Genomic DNA, 18,823 nt, shown 5'->3' with positions numbered 1-18,823 from the left:
GCTGGCCAGGAGCAGGCAGTGTGAGCTTGCAGCACAGAAGGCAAATCACAGCCTGGGCTGCATCCAAAGCAGTGCTGCCAGCAGAGACAGAGAGGTGATTCTGCCACTGGGCTCTGCTCTGGGGAGACCTCACCTGCAGTACTGAGTGCAGGGCTGGAGCCCTCAGCACAGGAGGGACCTGGAGCTGATGGAGAGGCTCCAGAGGAGGGCCACAAAAAATGGTATCACAGTCTCACAGGATCCCCAAGGTTGGAAGAGACCCCAAGGATCATCCAGTCCAAGCTGTCACCACAGACCTCATGACTAGACCATGGCACCAAGTGCCACATCCACTCCCCTCTGGAACACCTCCAGGGATGGGGACTCCACCACCTCCCTGGGCAGCACATTCCAATGGCTAACAACTCTCTCTGGGAAGAACTTTCTCCTCACCTCCAGCCTAAACTTCCCCTGGCACAGCTTGGGAAGGTCAGGGGGTTGGAGCAGCTCTGCTCTGGGGACAGGCTGAGGGAGCTGTGGGTGTTCAGCCTGTAGAAGAGAAGACTGCAGGCAGACCTCAGAGCAGCCTGCCAGGACCTGAAGGGGCTCCAAGGAGGCTGCAGAAAGACTGTGCCCAAAGGCCTGCAGGGACAGGAGCAGGGGCAATGGCTTCAAACTAGAGCAGAGCAGATGGAGAGTGGAACAAGTTCTGCAGCAGGAGGCTGCTGGAACACTGCAGCAGGCTGCCCAGGGAGGTGGCTGAGGCTCCATCCCTGGAGCTATTGAAGGTGAGGCTGGAGAGGGCTCTGGGCAACTTAACTACAGAGAGGGTTGGACTGGATGGCCTTTGGATGTCCCTTCCAAGCCAGACCATCCTGTGATTCTATGATCTGTGACACAACTGATCACTGAACCTTGCTTGCAGGCACCTCCCCAGCACGTGTAACCACCTTGCTTTCCAGCCAGAGCTGCTTCCTCTTTTGCTCAGCCTTTCACAAGCCTCCAGCTTCCCACTCTGCCTGGGTGAAAAAAAAATGACACTAGCCACGAGAGGGCTGGGCTTAGTTTCACTCGATTTCCCAACAGCAATCTCAGCTGGGGTTGTTTACATCCTTCTGCCTTGGCCCTCCAGCTTACCTCTGCCAGGAGGTTAATGCTGCCCCAGGGCACCGGCGCCACGTGAGCAGTAAGCTCTGCTGAGTGCCCCACGGGGGACTGGCACTACCAGGCTGGGGAATTATCCCCCCTCAAACTGATCTTTTTTCCCCCCTAATCCTGCAGCTGCTGCTAACCCTGCAGTGAGCCCTGCCAGCAAGATTTCCATGGCAGCTCCTCACATGGCTCACGCTCCTGCCGCAGCCCGGCGAGCTGGCTCGTGCCTGTGCACGTTGGGGTGCCAGGCAGCTCCTCATGCAGGCTGCCTTGGCTCCCTGTGTTTCCTGGGACAGCAAAGGGGGAGCAGTAGGTACACAGGAGATAAGGCTGCAAGAGCAAACAGTCTGTTTGCTTTTAAGGTAAGACCTTGGCTGTGGGCAGCCAAGGACAATGCAGTTTAAAGGGAGGCTTTAAAGAGGCAGTTTGTCGTGCTGTCGTCTCCAGCATGCCACTTGGCATTGCTGACTGGGGCCACTGGTGGTGCAGACCAACCCAAGAGCTGTCAGCATCTCTGGAAGCCAGGCTCTGATGCCTTTTTTCCTTACCTGTGATGTCTGTGTGTGTCAGACAACCCCACAAACGCCTGGGACTTGCTTCTGCAGAGCAGAGAATCACAGGATTGCCAGGTCTGGGAGGGACCTCACACCACAGCAGGTTGCTCACAGCCACCTCCAGCCTGGCTGCAAACACCTCCAGGCAGGAGGCTTCCACCACCTCCCTGGGCAGCCTGTGCCAGGCTCTCACCACCCTCCTGGGCAACAACTTCTTCCTCACAGCCAATCTCAATCTCCCCACTTCTACTTCTGCTCCATCCCCCGCTGGAAGGCCGCGAAGAACTGCTCCCCCTCGAACATCTCCACCAGCTCCAAGGGCTCAGGGCCTCTGTAGTGATCCTGCAGCCTCTTCAGCACTGCCTCAACCTGCTCAGGAGGACAACACAGCACCTCAGGTGTGCTCTGAAGCATATCTGTCCCCTGACCCATGGCCCTGCACCCACGATGGTCCTCTCAGCTTCAGCAAGGGGAGGTCCCTTCAACATAGAACCACAGAGCTGCCAGGGCTGGAAGGGAGCTCAAGGCTCAGCCAGCTCCAAGCCCCTGCCCTGGGCAGGGACACCTCACATCACAGCAGGTTGCTCACAGCCACCTCCAGCCTGGCTGCAAACACCTCCAGGCAGGAGGCTTCCACCACCTCCCTGGGCAGCCTGTGCCAGGCTCTCACCACCCTCCTGGGCAACAACTTCTTCCTCACAGCCAATCTCAGTCTCTCCACTTCTAGTTCTGCTCCATCCCCCGCAGTCCTATCCCTCCCTGACCCCCTCCAAAGTCCCTCCCCAGCTTGCTTGCAGCCCCCTGCAGCTCCTGGAAGGCCACCAGAAGGTCTCCTGGGAGCCTTCTCCTCTCCAGCCTGCACAACCCCAACTCTCTCAGGCTGTGCTCAGAGCAGAGCAGCTCCAGCCCTCTGCTCCTCCTTTTGGCCCTTCTCTGGACACCCTCCAGCCCCTCCAGATCCTTCTTGGAATAGCATCTTCTGAGGCAACCAACATTCCCCTTGTCCTGCTCCCTTGGGGCTGAGCTTCCCTTCTAGGAAGGCTGCTGCAGAGGTCTCTGTGCGACGCACACCAGAGGCACCGAGTTCAGCAGGGCTGCCTGCGTGAGCCAGGCAGCTTGCAACACAGGCCCTCAGCAGGGAGAGTGGAACCAGATGGCCCCAGGGAGCCATTGCTTATAGCTCTCCAGTAGTGTCCAGGACGTTCTCCCTGCTTTCCCAGTAGTGGAGACGTCGTGTCCCAGCCCCTGGCCCGTGCTCTGGGCAGGGCTGGCTCTCGGGCTGTGAGGTGTCGCAGGGTTTGTGTGCCAGGGAGGAGAGCTCACGAGGTTCAGCACCCAGCCTCTGATGAAATCACTCTCCCTGCAGCCAGCCTCCTAATGAGCAGCTCTGGCTGTGATCTCTGGGCACAAGGCTTTGCTTTCCCTTCAGTGCCTTCGAGCCTTTGGATAAGAATCAGTCCCAGAATCCTAGAGTGGGTTGGAAGGGAGCTCCGAGCTCAGCCAGCTCCAACCCCCCCATGCCAGGCTGCTCAGGGCCTCATCCAGCCTGGCCTTCAACACCCCCAGGCAGGAGGCAGCCACAGCCTCCCTGGGCAGCCTGTGCCAGAGGCTCCTCACCCTCACTGGCAAGAGTTTCTTCCTCATCTCCACTCTCAGTCTCCTCTCTTCCTGCTGCCAGCCCTTGTCCCTCATCCTATCACTGCAGGCCCTTGGCAAAAGGCAGGAAAAGAAGTCAGGAAAGATCTTTTCCAGCTGAAATGGATTCTGCAAGGGAACAAACAAGCAAACACATTCCAGTGGGATGGCATTCAACAAGTCCAAGTGCCAGGGGCTGCACTTTGGCCACAGCAACCCCAGGCAGAGCTACAGGCTGGGGGCAGAGTGGCTGAGAGCTGCCAAACAGAGGGGGAGCTGGGGGTGCTGATTGACAGCTGCCTGAACAGGAGCCAGCAGTGTGCCCAGGGGGCCAAGAAGGCCAAGGGCATCCTGGCCTGCATCAGGAACAGTGTGGCCAGCAGGAGCAGGGAGCTCATCCTGCCCTGTGCTCAGCACTGCTGAGGCCACACCTTGAGTCCTGTGTCCAGTTCTGGGCTCCTCAGTTTCAGAAGGACATTGAGAGACTTGAAGGTGTCCAGAGAAGGGCAACAAGGCTGGGGAGGGGTCTGGAGCACAGCCCTGTGAGGAGAGGCTGAGGGAGCTGGGGTTGCTTAGCCTGCAGAAGAGGAGGCTCAGGGGAGACCTCATTGCTCTCTACAGCTCCCTGAAGGGAGGTTGGAGCCAGGTGGGGGTTGGGCTCTTCTCCCAGGCAGCCAGCCCCAGAACAAGAGTACACAGTCTCAGGCTGTGCCAGGGGAGGTTTAGGCTGGAGGTGAGGAGAAAGTTCTTCCCAGAGAGAGTTGTTAGCCATTGGGATGTGCTGCCCAGGGAGGTGGTGGAGTCCCCATCCCTGGAGGTGTTCAAGAGGGGATTGGATGTGGCACTTGGTGCCATGGTCTGGTCATGAGGTCTGTGGTGACAGCTTGGACCTGATGAGCTTTGAGATCTCTTCCACCCTTGGTGATACTGTGAGACTGTGATAGTTTCCTCCCAGAGTTCCATGCAATGCAACTCCTCCACCCCTGTCACTCTCACCTGTGGATGGCACTGTCAAGGCTGAAGAATCAGAGAAACATAGAATCAATAAGGTTGGAAAAGACCTCAGAGATCATCAAGTCCAAGCTGTCACCCAACACCTCCTGACAGCTCAACCATGGCTCCAAATGCCACATCCAATCCCCTCTTGAACACCTCCAGAGATGGGGACTCCACCACCTCCCTGGGCAGCACATTCCCATGGCCAATCTCTCTTGCTGGGAAGAACTTTCTCCTCACCTCCAGCCTAAACCTCCCCTGGCACAGCTTGAGACTGTGTCCTCTTGTTCTGGTGCTGGGTGCCTGGAAGAAGAGCCCAACCCCCACCTGGCTCCAACCTCCCTTCAGGGAGCTGTAGAGAGCAATGAGGTCTCCCCTGAGCCTCCTCTTCTGCAGGCTAAGCAACCCCAGGGTGGTGAGAGCCTGGCACAGGCTGCCCAGGGAGGTGGTGGAAGCCTCCTGCCTGGAGGTGTTTGCAGCCAGGCTGGAGGTGGCTGTGAGCAACCTGCTGTGGTGTGAGGTGTCCCTGCCCATGGCAGGGGGTTGGGACTGGCTGAGCCTTGAGCTCCCTTCCAGCCCTGACAGTTCTGATTCCAACATGAGACCTGGCACAGACTGAGAGGGAATCTTCTCACTGAATATCTGAAGGGTGGAGGTCATGAGGATGGGGCTGGACTCTTTTCAGTGGTGGCCAGGGATGGATTAAGGGGCAACAGGCACAAACTGGAACCCAGGAGGCTTCCACCTAAACATTAGGCAAATCCTCTTTGGTGTGAGGGTGCTGAGCCCCGGGGCAGGCTGCCCAGAGAGGTTGTGGAGTCTCCTTGGCTGGAGACTTTCAAACCCTGCCTGTGCAGGCTGATCTGGGTGGATACAAATATCACAGAATCACCAAGGTTGGAAGAGACCTCAAAGCTCATCAAGTCCAAGCTGTCACCACAGACCTCATGACCAGACCATGGCACCAAGTGCCACATCCAATCCCCTCTTGAACACCTCCAGGGATGGGGACTCCACCACCTCCCTGGGCAGCACATCCCAATGGCTAACAACTCTCTCTGGGAAGAACTTTCTCCTCACCTCCAGCCTAAACCTCCCCTGGCAGAGGTGCCCCTGCTTTAGCAGGGGAGTTGGACTGGATGATCTCCAGAGGGCCCTTCTAAGCCCTTCCATTGTGTGATTCTGCAGGAGCTCAGTGCCCCTGACCCGAGCTGCTGTGTGCATGGCAACAGCCCTGCTGCACGGTGCTGTGACAGGGCAGGTCATAGAACCAGGCAGGGGTGGAAGGGGCCACAAGGCTCATCCAGTTCCAACCCCCCTGCCATGGGCAGGGACACCCCACACTAGATCAGCCTGGCCAGAGCCTCAGCCAGCCTGGGCTTAAACACCTCCAGGGACAGGGCCCCAACCACCTCCCTGCACAACCCATCCCAGGGCTTCACCACTCTCCTGGGGAAGAACTTCCTCCTCCCCTCCAGCCTCAATCTCCCCACCTCCAGCTTCATTCCATCCCCCCCAGTCCTATCCCTGCCTGAGATCCTGAGCAGTCCCTCCCCAGCCTGCTTGGAGCCCCCTGCAGATCCTGGAAGGCCACAATGAGGTCCCCTGGGAGCCTTCTCTTCTCCAGACTGAACAGCCCCAACTCCTTCAATCTGTCCTCACAGCAGAGGTGCTCCAGCCCTCTGCTCCTCCTCCTGGCCCTGCTCTGGACACCTTCCAGCCCCTCCAGATCCCTCTTGGAACAGAGGGTCCTGCCTCTGAGAGCAGCCTCTGGGCTCCTGCGGCAGCCACGCAAGCCAGCACCCCGGGGTGGGTTACAGCTCAGAAACCCACACCCCAGCAGCACTCTCTGCCACCTGAAAGGGCAAAAGGAGCAAGGAAGGAAACAGAGCAGTGGCTGCAGCTCTGCCACCGCCAAAACGCAGCCCCCGGGAGCCTGGCAGGGACCAACCGGCAGCAGCTCCCTGAGCGCCGCCAGCATCGGCGGAGGCCGAAGGGGAGGAGAGGTCCTGGCGCCTGTAACTCCTGCAGAGGGCACAGAAGGTTTGTTGCTGACATTTTGAGGCCCAGGGCTCCAGCTTCACACCCCCCCTCCCTGGGCTGCAGCACAGCACGGGCTGTTTGCTCCCAGGACACCCCAGGGAGATGGAAGAGCTGCTCCCCCTTGGCTGCCTCCCCTCTCTCCTCTCAGGAGCACTTGCCATGCTCTGCCCAGGGGCTCACAAGCAGCACAGCTGTGGCAGCCAGGGCTCTCTGTAGCCAAAACAGCTCTCAGAGCAGCTCTGCAGCACAGCCTGCTCCAGCTCACCTCTTCCTGACCCTACCTCTGAGGACCTGGCACGGGAAGAGCACACTGGGTGCCACCTGCACAGCCAGAGGGGACATGCAGCAGCCAGCAGGGAAGGCTGTGTGCCACCTGCACAGCCAGTGGGGGACATGCAGCAGCCAGCAGGGAAGGCTGTGTGCCACCTGCACAGCCAGTGGGGACATGCAGCAGCCAGCAGGGGAAGGCTGTGTGCCACCTGCACAGCCAGTGGGGGAAGGCTGTGTGCCACCTGCACAGCCAGTGGGGACATGCAGCAGCCAGCAGGGGAAGGCTGTGTGCCACCTGCACAGCCAGAGGGGAAGGCTGTGTGCCACCTGCACAGCCAGAGGGACATGCAGCAGCCAGCAGGGGAAGGCTGTGTGCCACCTGCACAGCCAGTGGGGGACATGCAGCAGCCAGCAGGGGAAGGCTGTGTGCCACCTGCACAGCCAGAGGGGACAGCCAGGCTGCAGGGGAAGGCTGTGTGCCACCTGCACAGCCAGAGGGGACATGCAGCAGCCAGCAGGGGAAGGCTGTGTGCCACCTGCACAGCCAGGGGGGACATGCAGCAGCCAGCAGGGGAAGGCTGTGTGCCACCTGCACAGCCTGTGGGGACATGCAGCAGCCAGCAGGGACATGCAGCAGCCAGCAGGGGAAGGCTGTGTGCCACCTGCACTGCCAGCAGGGGACATGCAGCAGCCAGCAGGGGAAGGCTGTGTGCCACCTGCACAGCCAGTGGGGACATGCAGCAGCCAGCAGGGGAAGGCTGTGTGCCACCTGCACAGCCAGAGGGGACATGCAGCAGCCAGCAGGGGAAGGCTGTGTGCCACCTGCACAGCCAGTGGGGACATGCAGCAGCCAGCAGGGGAAGGCTGTGTGCCACCTGCACAGCCAGTGGGGACATGCAGCAGCCAGCAGGGGAAGGCTGTGTGCCACCTGCACAGCCAGAGGGGACATGCAGCAGCCAGCAGGGGAAGGCTGTGTGCCACCTGCACAGCCAGAGGGGACATGCAGCAGCCAGCAGGGAAGGCTGTGTGCCACCTGCACAGCCAGTGGGGACATGCAGCAGCCAGCAGGGGAAGGCTGTGTGCCACCTGCACAGCCAGTGGGGACATGCAGCAGCCAGCAGGGGAAGGCTGTGTGCCACCTGCACAGCCAGAGGGGACAGCCAGGCTGCAGGGGAAGGCTGTGTGCCACCTGCACTGCCAGAGGGGACAGCCAGGCTGCAGGGGAAGGCTGTGTGCCACCTGCACTGCCAGAGGGGACAGCCAGGCTGCAGGGGAAGGCTGTGTGCCACCTGCACTGCCAGTGGGGAAATGCAGCAGCCAGCAGGGGAAGGCTGTGTGCCACCTGCACAGCCAGCAGGGACATGCAGCAGCCAGCAGGGGAAGGCTGTGTGCCACCTGCACTGCCAGTGCCAGTGGGGGACATGCAGCAGCCAGCAGGGAAGGCTGTGTGCCACCTGCACAGCCAGAGGGGACATGCAGCAGCCAGCAGGGACATGCAGCAGCCAGCAGGGGAAGGCTGTGTGCCACCTGCACAGCCAGAGGGGACATGCAGCAGCCAGCAGGGGAAGGCTGTGTGCCACCTGCACAGCCAGTGGGGACATGCAGCAGCCAGCAGGGGAAGGCTGTGTGCCACCTGCACAGCCAGTGGGGACATGCAGCAGCCAGCAGGGGAAGGCTGTGTGCCACCTGCACAGCCAGTGGGGGACATGCAGCAGCCAGCAGGGGAAGGCAGCTGCCAGCAGCACCTCCTAGAAGGTACTTTGTTAAAGCAGAATGCCCTGTCCTGCCAGCCAGTGTGTCCTGGGCACACCAGAGATCAGTTTCCCCACCCCCCAGCAAGCATTCTCCTCACTGAAGAGGTGGGGTGTGTATTTTTACCCCAGAGGAAGGTGATTCATGCCCCGGTAGTTCAGCTCTGCAAAAGAACAACTCCACCCTGAAGAACATCCTTCTACAGGCTGGGGGAGGAGTGGCTCCAGACTCTAGAAGTCCTTGGGGGTGCCAGGTGGTGCCAAAGTGCCCAGGAGCCAGCACTGGTCCCTGGCAGCCCAGAGCCAGCTGAGTGCTGAGCTGCAGCCAGAGCAGGGAGAGAGCAGCACAGGGAGGGGATTCTGCCCCTCTGCTCTGCTCTGCTCAGCCCCCACCTGCAGCACTGCCTCCAGCTCTGGGGCCCCCAGCACAAGGACCTGGAGCTGCTGGAGAGGCTCCAGAGGAGGCCACAAAGGTGAGCAGAGGCTGCAGAGCCTCCCCTGTGGGGCCAGGCTGGGAGAGTTGGGGCTGTGCAGCCTGGAGAAGAGAAGGCTCCAGGCAGACCTCAGAGCAGCCTTGCAGTGCCTGAAGGGCTCCAGGAGAGCTGGGGAGGGACTCTGGCCAAGGGCTGGGAGTGCCAGGCTGAGGGACAATGGCTTTGAGCTGGGAGAGAGGAGACTGAGAGTGGAGAGGAGGAAGAAATGGTTGAGAGTGAGGCTGGGGAGACTCTGGCACAGGCTGCCCAGGGAGGCTGTGGCTGCCTCCTGCCTGGAGGTGTTCAGGACCAGGCTGGATGAGGCCCTGAGCAGCCTGTGCTGGTGGGAGGTGTCCCTGCCCATGGCAGGGGCTTGGGGTAGATGGATCTTTGAGCTCCCTTCCAACCCAGTCTCTGATGCCTGATCTTTGTGTCCCACCCAGAACAGGACTTTTTGTGTCCCAGGTTTGACTCCCAGCACCCTCAAGCATTTCCTTGCTGCTGCCCCTGTACCATGTTGCATGGACCCTGGGAAACAAAGCCTTCTTCACACAGCACAGAGGGGACTGCCCCCTGAGCAACCGGGATGGGAGAGCATGGGGAAGGTGAATGTCACAGCAAAGGCAGCACCCAGCTCACACCAACGCAGCCATTCCCTGAGTCCCAGTGCTTGTGGTAACCTTCAGACAGCTACTTGAGACAGCAGCAAGGCAAAGCTTTGCCAGAGCAGCTGCCTGCAGCCAGGAGCACTTCTGTGCTTGAACAACAAAGTGCCCAAAGCATTTTAAACAAAGACCTTTAATGGTTTCTCTAACAAGCAACTAATCAAAGAGGCCGAATCCCATGTCGTCATCTGACTCCTCTGACTCCTCCTTCTTCTCTTCCTTCTTCTCCTCAGCTGAAAGGCAAACAAAACAAGACCAAGGCAATGCTTCAGTGTTGGCATTTGGGGCACCACAGGCTTCCAAGAGAGACACTGTGGTGGCCTCAGCTTTTGTCTTATTGGTATTCTACCCTCTGTGGTTCTTCTCATTCCCCTCCCTCAGCCAGGGCAGACAGACACTGCTGCTGCCCAGCCAGCATGGGGGGAGGAAGGGCAGGGCCTGCCTCACCAGCCTGAGCTCCTTCCATGCCCAGCTGACTGCCTGGGGGCTGTGGGGCAGGCTGGGGATGTGGTCTGCCTGGGCTGCAGCAAGGCCTTGGACACCATCCCCCACAGCAAACTGCTGGCCAAGCTGTCAGCCCCTGGCTGGGACAGCAGCTCTGAGCTGGGTGAGGAACTGGCTGGAGGCTGAGCCCAGAGAGTGGTGGTGAATGGTGCCACAGCCAGCTGGCAGCCAGGCACCAGTGGTGTGCCCCAGGGAGTAGTGCTGGGCCCCAGCCTCTTTAGCATCTTCAGTGATGATCTGGAGGAGGGCATTGAGTCAGTCAGGAGTGAATTTGCAGCTGACCCCAAGCTGGGGGCAGGAGTTGATCTGATACAGGGTAGCAGAGCTCTGCAGAGGGACCTTGCCAGGCTGGGCAGATGGGCAGAGGCCAAGGGCAGGAGACTGAACACATCCAAGTGCCAGGGGCTGCACATTGGCCACAGCAACCCCAGGCAGTGCTACAGGCTGGGGGCAGAGTGGCTGAGAGCTGCCAAACAGAGAGGGACCTGGGGGTGCTGGTTGACAGCTGCCTGAACAGGAGCCAGCAGTGTGCCCAGGGGGCTAAGAAGGCCAAGGGCATCCTGGCCTGCAGCAGGAACAGTGTGGCCAGCAGGAGCAGGGAGGTCATTGTGCCCTGTGCTCAGCACTGCTCAGGCCACACCTTGAGTCCTGTGTCCAGTTCTGGGCCCCTCAGTTTCAGAAGGACATTGAGAGACTTGAAGGTGTCCAGAGAAGGGCAACAAGGCTGGGGAGGGGTCTGGAGCACAGCCCTGTGAGGAGAGGCTGAGGGAGCTGGGGTTGCTTAGCCTGCAGAAGAGGAAGCCCAGGGGAGACCTTCTTGCTCTCTCCAACTCCCTGAAGGGAGGCTGTAGCCAGGTGGGGGTTGGGCTCCTCTCCCAGGCACAAAAGGCTTGGATGTGGCACTTGGAGCCATGGTTGAGCTGTCAGGAGGTGTTGGGTGACAGCTTGGCCTTGATGACCTCTGAGGTCTTTTCCAACTGTATTGGTTCTGACTCTGTGATGCTGACATCTGTCTGAGATTTGGCTCTAAGCCAGACCTACCTTAAGCTGCATAAAGAGCAAATCCTTCTGACAGCCCAAAGGCAGAGGACTGCTCAGCCTCAACCACACAGTGAACTGCCAAAGGTAACTCTGATCCAAGCCTTGAGAAGCCCTCAGATTTGGGGGCAGCTGTTATATAATGAGAGCTAAGTGGAGCTGCCCTGGAGCAGTCTGGACTCACCTGCAGCAGGGGCAGCAGCAGCAGCAGGAGCAGCAGAGCCTCCTCCAGCAGCCACAGCTACAGCTCCCCCAGCAGGCATGCTGGCCAGCTTCCCATTACCTGAGCAGGAAGGAGGGAGAGAGAGCCAACACTCAACACAAACAGCAAAGCACAGGGGAAGGAACAGAGGGGAGAGTGCAGAACAAACCAGCTGCTGTCTGAGGGACTGGAGCCCTGGGGCCAGCTCTGCAGCCTCTGTGCCAGGAAGGCTCTGGAGGGGCTGGAAGGGAAGCTCAGGACAAGGGGAATGTTGGTTGCCTCAGAAGATGCTACTCCAAGAAGGCTCTGGAGGGGCTGGAAGGTGTCCAGAGCAGGGCCAGGAGGAGGAGCAGAGGGCTGGAGCTGCTCTGCTCTGCAGACAGCCTGAGAGAGTTGGGGTTGTGCAGGCTGGAGAGGAGAAGGCTCCCAGGAGACCTTCTGGTGGCCTTCCAGGAGCTGCAGGGGGCTGCAAGCAAGCTGGGGAGGGACTTTGGAGGGGGTCAGGGAGGGATAGGGGTCTGGGACACATCTTAGGGGGGCAGGAATGAGGCCTGGGACAGAAAGGCAGCAATGGGCACTGGCAGCCCAGAAGGCCAAGGGCAGCTCAGCTGCCCTTGGCCTTCTGGGCTGCCAGTGCCCATTGCCAGAGGTGGAGGGAGAGGATCCTGCCCCTCTGCTCAGGGGTGTCAGGGAGGGCTGGATAGGAGAAGGCTCCCAGGAGACCTTCTGGTGGCCTTCCAGGAGCTGCAGGGGGCTCCAAGCAAGCTGGGGAGGGACTTTGGAGGGGGTCAGGGAGGGACAGGACTGGGGGGGATGGAGCAGAACCAGAAGTGGGGAGACTGAGATTGGCTGTGAGGAAGAAGTTGTTGCCCAGGAGGGTGGTGAGAGCCTGGCACAGGCTGCCCAGGGAGGTGGTGGCAGCCTCCTGCCTGGAGGTGTTTGCAGCCAGGCTGGAGGTGGCTGTGAGCAACCTGCTGTGGTGTGAGGTGTCCCTGCCCATGGCAGGGGGTTGGGGCTGGCTGAGCCTTGAGCTCCCTCCCAGCCCTGGCAAGGCTGTGATCCTGACTCTAGCTGCCACTGTTGGCTGACAGGAACAAGAGGGCCAAAAGCATAAACTGCTCAGAAGTGCTCATCCCAAGGCTCCTCACAGCCCCTTATTAGCCAACTCTTCTCCTGTCCTATAAACCCTGTGGCAAACTCTCCCCATTTCACAGCTACAGAGCATTCTGTGCTCTCAGAGTGCAGGAACTGACAGCTCCAGCAGCCCTCAGCATGAGCACCTGGGCAGCACTGGCTGCATCCTCCCACCTGCTCCTAAGGGTCTGGAGAGCTGTGAGGGCAGGACTGGATCACACCTCAGGAGAGAAGCACTGAATGGGAGGGCTTGGAAGGGACCTCTGAGGAGTCCAAGCCCCCTGCCAGAGCAGGGCACCCAGGAGCACAGCCAGGTGGGGCTTGAATGTCTCCAGAGCAGGAGACTCCACAGCCTCTCTGGGCAGCCTGCTCCAGGCCTCCAGCAGCCTCACACCTAAGAAGTTTCTGCTCATGCTGAGGTGAAGCCTCCTGGGCTCCACTTTGTGTCCACTGCCCCTTGTCCTGTCCCAGGGCAGCACTGAGCAGAGCCTGGCTCCTTCTTGCCATCCACCCCTCAGATGTTTATAGACATTGCTCAGCTCCCCCTCAGCCTTCTCCTCTCCAGGCTCTCAGCCTTCCCTCTTCACACAGCTGCTCCAGGCCCTTCAGCATCCTCATAGCCTCCCCAGGCCTCTCTCCAGCAGTTCCCTGTCCCTCCTGAACTGGAGAGCCCAGAAGTGGACAGAATACTCCAGATGTGGCCTCACCACTAGAGGAGGAGAACCTCCCTTGCCCTGCTGGCCACACTCCTAATGCACTGCAGGACTCCACTGGGCACAAGGTCTCCACCAAGGGCACACTGCTGTCCTGTGGGTCACTCACTGTTCACTCCAAGGTCTTTCATGGCAAAGACTGAGGGACCTTCAACCCACCCCCAGCACCCCAGGAACCCTCTTGCCTCTCCTCTGAGCTCAGCCCACTGGTTCCTGCTGGCCTCTGCAGAGCCAGCTGCTTCTCTGGCATCCCCCCTTTGCCACACCAAGGCTCCCATGGCCCCCAGAGCTCCTGCACACAGAGTCTCTGCCCACATTCCACTTCTGGGAATCAGTTGCTACATCATTCCTTCTGCCTTCCAGCTCCACTGAAGCAGCCAAGTACACAAAGAGCCTTCCTCTGCATGGCAGGCTGTTCTGGGAAACCACTCCTTCAAGGGCAAAGAGCCTTCCAGGGAGGGCAGGAGTGCTGGCAGCACGTGCAGCACAGCCCTCCCAGCTCTGCCCACCACAGCACACTCTCCAGGGACCCCTCAGAACAGCAAGGGCCAGCCAACCCTGGAGCACACAGGTCTCAAGACTGCCTTCTGCCTAAGCATTTGCAGAGGAATTAATCCAGCAAACACCTTTGCACTGCCTCAGCTCTGCTTCCTTTCAGCCCCATGGCCAAGTCATGCTAGAAGTGGCAGCTCTGGGAGGAGGCAGCAGGGAAGGGCAAAAAGATTCTCCAGAAGCCAGCACTTGGGAGGCTGATCTGGGAGAAGGGGAATGCCAGGCTTGGGGAGCTCTGAAGAGAGGTGACCTGGAGACAAAGGTGGGGAAGGGGCTGGAGGGCTGGGGAGGAGCAGCTGAGGGAGCTGGGGGGGTTCAGCCTGGAGCAGAGGAGGCTGAGGGAGACCTCATTGCTCTCTGCAGCTCCCTGAGAGGAGGCTGCAGGGAGCTGGGCTTGGGCTCTGCTCCCAAGTGTCAACACAGGAGGGAATGGCCTCAAGTTGCCCAGAGGAAGGTTAGGTTGGACATGAGAAGAAACTTCCTCTTTGAAAGTGTTCTCCAAGCCTGGCCCAGGCTGCCCAGGGAGGTGGCTGAGTGCCCAGCCCTGGAGGGGTTTCCAAGAGGCAGAGCTGTGGTGCTGAGCATGGTTTAGCCCCAGCCTTGCTGGGCTTAGGGAGTGGTTGGGCTGGGTGACCTTGAAGGGTCTGGAGAGCAGGGCTGGGGAGCAGCAGCTGAGGGAGCTGGGGGGGTTCAGCCTGGAGCAGAGGAGGCTGAGGGAGACCTCATTGCTCTCTGCAGCTCCCTGAGAGGAGGCTGTAGGGAGCTGGGGGTTGGGCTCTGCTCCCCAGGCTCAGGTGACTGAAGGAGAGGAACTGGCCTGGAGTTGTGCCAGGGGAGGCTTAGGTTGGAGAGGAGGAAAAATGTCTTTGGTGGCAGAGTGGTCAGGGCCTGGCAGAGGCTGCCCAGGGGGGTGGTGCAGTCCCCATGGCTGGAGGGGTTCAGGAACCCTGTGGCCATGGCCCCTGGGGCTGTGGTTTGATGCCCATGGTGGTGCTGGGTTGCACTGGATGAAGTCAAAGAGCTTTTCCAACTCAAACAACTCTCTGATCCTCCAATCACAGAGGGTGGGACTGTGCCCTCCATGTGAGCTGCCATCTACAGTCCATGCTGCTTCCATTCAAGCCTCTCCTTGCCTTACAGAACTGCTGCAGACTAGTGGGTTTGCTTTGCATTAGGGAAGGAAAAGCCTCCCAGGGATCTCAAGGACAGGGAATTCTTCTCTGATGTGCTTGTCCAGAAAGCCAGGCCATGAGCAGCCCACCAGCCAGCTCACCCAGCTGCCAGTTTTCCACTTCACTGTGGTCCACAAGCGAAGCCCTGCAGGTACTGGCACCAACCTGCAGGGCATTAGAATGGACCTGGGGCTGAGGCTGCCTGGGGGGGGAGGGCCTCAACCTGAGCCTCACTGAGGAAGGAGCAGGGAGCTGGCAGCATTTCTGTGCTCCCTGCCCTGCTCCCAAAGCAGCTGTGTGGCACTCAGGCTGTACTCACCCTGAGCAATGACATCCTCAATGTTCTTCCCATTCAGCTCACTGATGACCTGAGGACATGAAGTGGAGAAGGGCAGCAGTTTGCAAGCAGCAGCAGGAGGAGAAGCACTCAGTAACCCCTCCCCACATGCAGGGTTTCCATCCTCCCTGCCCAGCCCCAGCACCCCCTGTGTCCCTCTGGAAGGAGAAGGGAAGCTTCACTAAGCCTTTCACCCCTTCCTCTGACAGCTTTCTCATGCCATCTGTCCCAGGGAAGCCCTAACAAGCCCAAGGAGCTTGCAGTAAGGGCACCCAGATGTGGTGGAGCCCATTAGGAAACCCCACCAATGGTCACCCAGGGGCTGGTAAAACATCTTGCTTAATCCCCCCTGGAAGGGCCCTGAACCACTTGGCCCTGGAGCAGGAGCCACAAGGGCTCATTCCCAGCACTGCCACTGCTCCAGGCAAGCTGGCAGCCCCAGCCCTGCCCTGGAACACAGTCCCAGCTGCTCTCACCACAGTTCCCCTCCAGCCTGGGATGAGGAAAGCAGAAGCCAAACCCCAACAGGCCAATAAAGCAAGCAGCTAAAAACCCAAGAGGTGACAGCCCTGACTGCTGAGCCCCTGCTAGCAGGGGCCAGAGCTGAGCCACCACAGGGCTTCACCCAAGAGCCTTCCCCCAGGCACCTCCTGCTGAGGCAGGCTGGGATGGGACCAGGCCATGCCTGTGCCCTTGCTTCAGCCAGAAGTGTTGAGGGCTTGCCTAGACTGGCACTGGGGCAAGCTGCAGGCAGTGCAAACAGGAAGGGACCCAAAGAAACCCCAGAGAAGCTTTCTGGATGCTGCACTGATTTGTGAAGGCACTGGATGTAAAGCCACAACTGAAAGCCTTGGCATTTAGGGAGGGGCACCCCAAGGACGCTGGCAGCTCAGCTGCCCACCACCTGCTTGGGCCTCCTTGGGATGGCATTCAGCAAGTCCCAGTGCCAGGGGCTGCACTTTGGCCACAGCAACCCCAGGCAGAGCTACAGGCTGGGGGCAGAGTGGCTGAGAGCTGCCAAACAGAGAGGGACCTGGGGGTGCTGATTGACAGCTGCCTGAACATGAGGCAGCAGTGTGCCCAGGGGGCCAAGAAGGCCAAGGGCATCCTGGCCTGCATCAGGAACAGTGTGGCCAGCAGGAGCAGGGAGGTCATTGTGCCCTGTGCTCAGCACTGCTGAGGCCACACCTTGAGTCCTGTGTCCAGCTCTGGGCCCCTCAGGTTCAGAAGGACATTGAGAGACTTGAAGGTGTCCAGAGAAGGGCAACAAGGCTGGGGAGGGGTCTGGAGCACAGCCCTGTGAGGAGAGGCTGAGGGAGCTGGGGTTGCTTAGCCTGGAGAAGAGGAGGCTCAGGGGAGACCTCATTGCTCTCTACAACTCCCTGAAGGGAGGTTGGAGCCAGGTGGGGGTTGGGCTCTGCTCCCAGGCACCCAGCAGCAGAACAAGAGGACACAGTCTCAAGCTGTGCCAGGGGAGGTTTAGGCTGGAGATGAGGAGAAAGTTCTTCCCAGAGAGAGTTGTTAGCCATTGGGATGTGCTGCCCAGGGAGGTGGTGGAGTCCCCATCCCTGGAGGTGTTCAAGAGGGGATTGGGTGTGGCACTTGGGGCCATGGTCTGGTCATGAGGTCTGTGGTGACAGATTGGACTGGATGAGCTTTGAGGACTCTTCCACCCTTGGTGATTCTGTGAGACTTTAAAACACTGCCTGCAGCTGGGCAGTAACTTGGCTTCCCCTCCCCCTCTCTGGAAACCCTTCCCATACAAGCATGGGCCAGGGCCTGAGATCATCCTTGGGGTCTCATATTCCATTCTCAAGTCCCCAGGGCTGAAAGTCTGCTCTGAGACAAGCACCATTCTCAGGAACACATTCTTCTTACCATCCTTGGGGTTCAACACAGCCATTCCAGCACCACAGAGGGTTAGGGGCTGGAAGGGACCTCTGGGGATCATCCACTCCAACCCCCCTGCCAGAGCAGGGCACACAGGACACATCCAGGGGGGGCTGGAAAGTCTCCAGAGCAGGAGACTCCACAACCTCTCTAGGCAGCCTGCTCCAGGCTCTGGAACCCTCACAGGGACAAAGGTTTCCCTCCTGTTCCCCTGGCAGCTCCTCTGCTCCAGCTTGCCCCCAGTGCCCCTTGTGCTGTCCTTGGCCATCCCTGAGCAGAGCCTGGCTCCAGCCCTGCACATCTTGATCCCCAGCACTGAGGGCAGCCCTCAGGCTGCTCTGCTCCCAGCTCCCAGCCCCAGCTGCCTCAGCCTGGCCTCACAGGAGAGGTTCCACTGCCTGCAGCAGCTCTGTGCCCCTGGGATGGACTCTCTCAAGCAGTTCCCTGAGGTTCTTCTGGAACTGAGGGTCCTAGAACTGGACACAAGATTCCTGCTGTGGCATTAGCAGGCCAGAGCAGAGGGTCAGGAGAACCTATCAGGACCTCCTCCCCACAGCCCTTCTGATACAGCCCAGGCTGCCCTTGGCCTTCTTGGCCACCAGGGCACATTGCTGGCTCAGGGGCAGCCTTCTGCCCACCAGGACCCCCAGGTCCCTCTCCTCTGTGCTGCTCTCCAACAGCTCAGTCCCCAGCCCATGCTGGTACATGGCCCATGTTAGAACTTGCCTGCTTCTTGGTGAAGAAACAAATGCTTCTTCACAGCACAGGCCCTCAGATGTTAGCTCTGAGTCAATAGTGGCCAAAAGCCCCAGTTAGGTATCAGCTGGACATGAATTTCACACCAGGTCAGACCTAACAGTCAACACACACTCAGCTGCAGCCAACAAGCCACTGAAAACTCTTAAGACTAAGTCAGAAGCCAGCAACAGCTAAGAGAGCTCTTCATGCAGGGCAAATGTTAACTAAGAAAGCAAACCTCTACAAAACCCCTGGTAAAAACAGGTGTGAGTGGCTAAGTGCTGTTTCAAACAGCCACACAAGATGATCAGAGGGTTTGAAGGCCAGGCTGGATGTGGCTGTGAGCAACCTGCTCTAGTGTGAGGTGTTCCTGCCCATGGCAGTGGGGTTGGAACTGGATGAGCCTTGAGGTCCCTTCCAACCCTGTGATTCTAAGACCTGGACAAAATAAAGACTAAATCACAACAGCAAGGCAGCTACAGCAACACTGAGACCAAGGGAACAGCTCCAGTGCCTGATGCTGAGTGGGACAGGAGCCCCGGGCATCAAGAGGCAGCACTACCTTGTTCATGCGTTCATCATCTGTCTCGATGCCAACGCTGTCGAGGATCTTCTTCAAGTCCTTCGACGTGGGAGATTCGTTGCCACCGAGGACGGCGAGGAGGTAAGCTGCGACGTAACGCATCCTGCGAACGACAGAAACGGACACTCGGTGCCAAAGATCGGGTTACGCCTTCCGAGAAAGATTTATCTCCTCGCTGAGGGAGGCAGAGCTCACCCTCCCGGCCACAACTGCTCCGCTCCCAAACCGAAGCGCAGGACAGGCGAGGCCCCACACCGCGCGGACCCCGCACCGCGCCAGGCTCCGAAGCGATGCTATCCCAACCCCGAGCAGCCAGCGCGGCCTAGCCCCGCGAATCTCTCCCTGAAGAAGACAGCATCGCGGCCTTATGATCTCCATGCCCTCCCCCGACATCCCCGCGCCTCAGCCTGTCCTGTCCCTCCACAGGCCCTGGCCGGGAGAG

General features: G+C 59.6%; 1 protein-coding gene and 1 non-coding gene across 2 annotated transcripts; both read right to left on the bottom strand.

Moving 5' to 3' along the window:
- Window positions 1–9,651: 9,651 nt before the first annotated feature.
- On the bottom strand, window positions 9,652–18,483 carry RPLP2 (ribosomal protein lateral stalk subunit P2). Its single transcript, XM_009900036.2, has 4 exons — window positions 18,361–18,483; window positions 15,153–15,201; window positions 11,245–11,343; window positions 9,652–9,751 (listed from the first exon to the last, which is right to left on the bottom strand). The coding sequence occupies exons 1-4, from the start codon at window positions 18,481–18,483 to the stop codon at window positions 9,675–9,677; spliced, it is 348 nt and encodes a 115-aa protein (XP_009898338.1). The 3' UTR covers window positions 9,652–9,674.
- On the bottom strand, window positions 14,889–15,021 carry LOC128898388 (small nucleolar RNA SNORA52). The gene has a single exon (XR_008462828.1). It is a non-coding gene; the product is annotated as a small nucleolar RNA SNORA52 (small nucleolar RNA).
- Window positions 18,484–18,823: the final 340 nt, after the last annotated feature.

The sequence above is a fragment of the Dryobates pubescens genome, chromosome 22, assembly GCF_014839835.1.
Source record: "Dryobates pubescens isolate bDryPub1 chromosome 22, bDryPub1.pri, whole genome shotgun sequence".
Taxonomy (NCBI): Eukaryota; Metazoa; Chordata; class Aves; order Piciformes; family Picidae; genus Dryobates; species Dryobates pubescens.
Note: the sequence above shows the minus strand (reverse complement) of the source record. Positions and strands in the feature narration are given on the sequence as shown.

Coding starts and splice junctions, on each gene's coding strand:
- RPLP2 (XM_009900036.2), bottom strand. CDS start 18,483: ATGCGTTACGTCGCAGCTTACCTCCTCGCCGTCCTCGGTGGCAACGAA. Junction 11,344..15,152: donor TGAGGATGTCATTGCTCAGG/GTGAGTACAGCC, acceptor CTTCCTGCTCAG/GTAATGGGAAGCTGGCCAGC. Junction 9,752..11,244: donor TGCTGCTGCCCCTGCTGCAG/GTGAGTCCAGAC, acceptor TTTGCCTTTCAG/CTGAGGAGAAGAAGGAAGAG.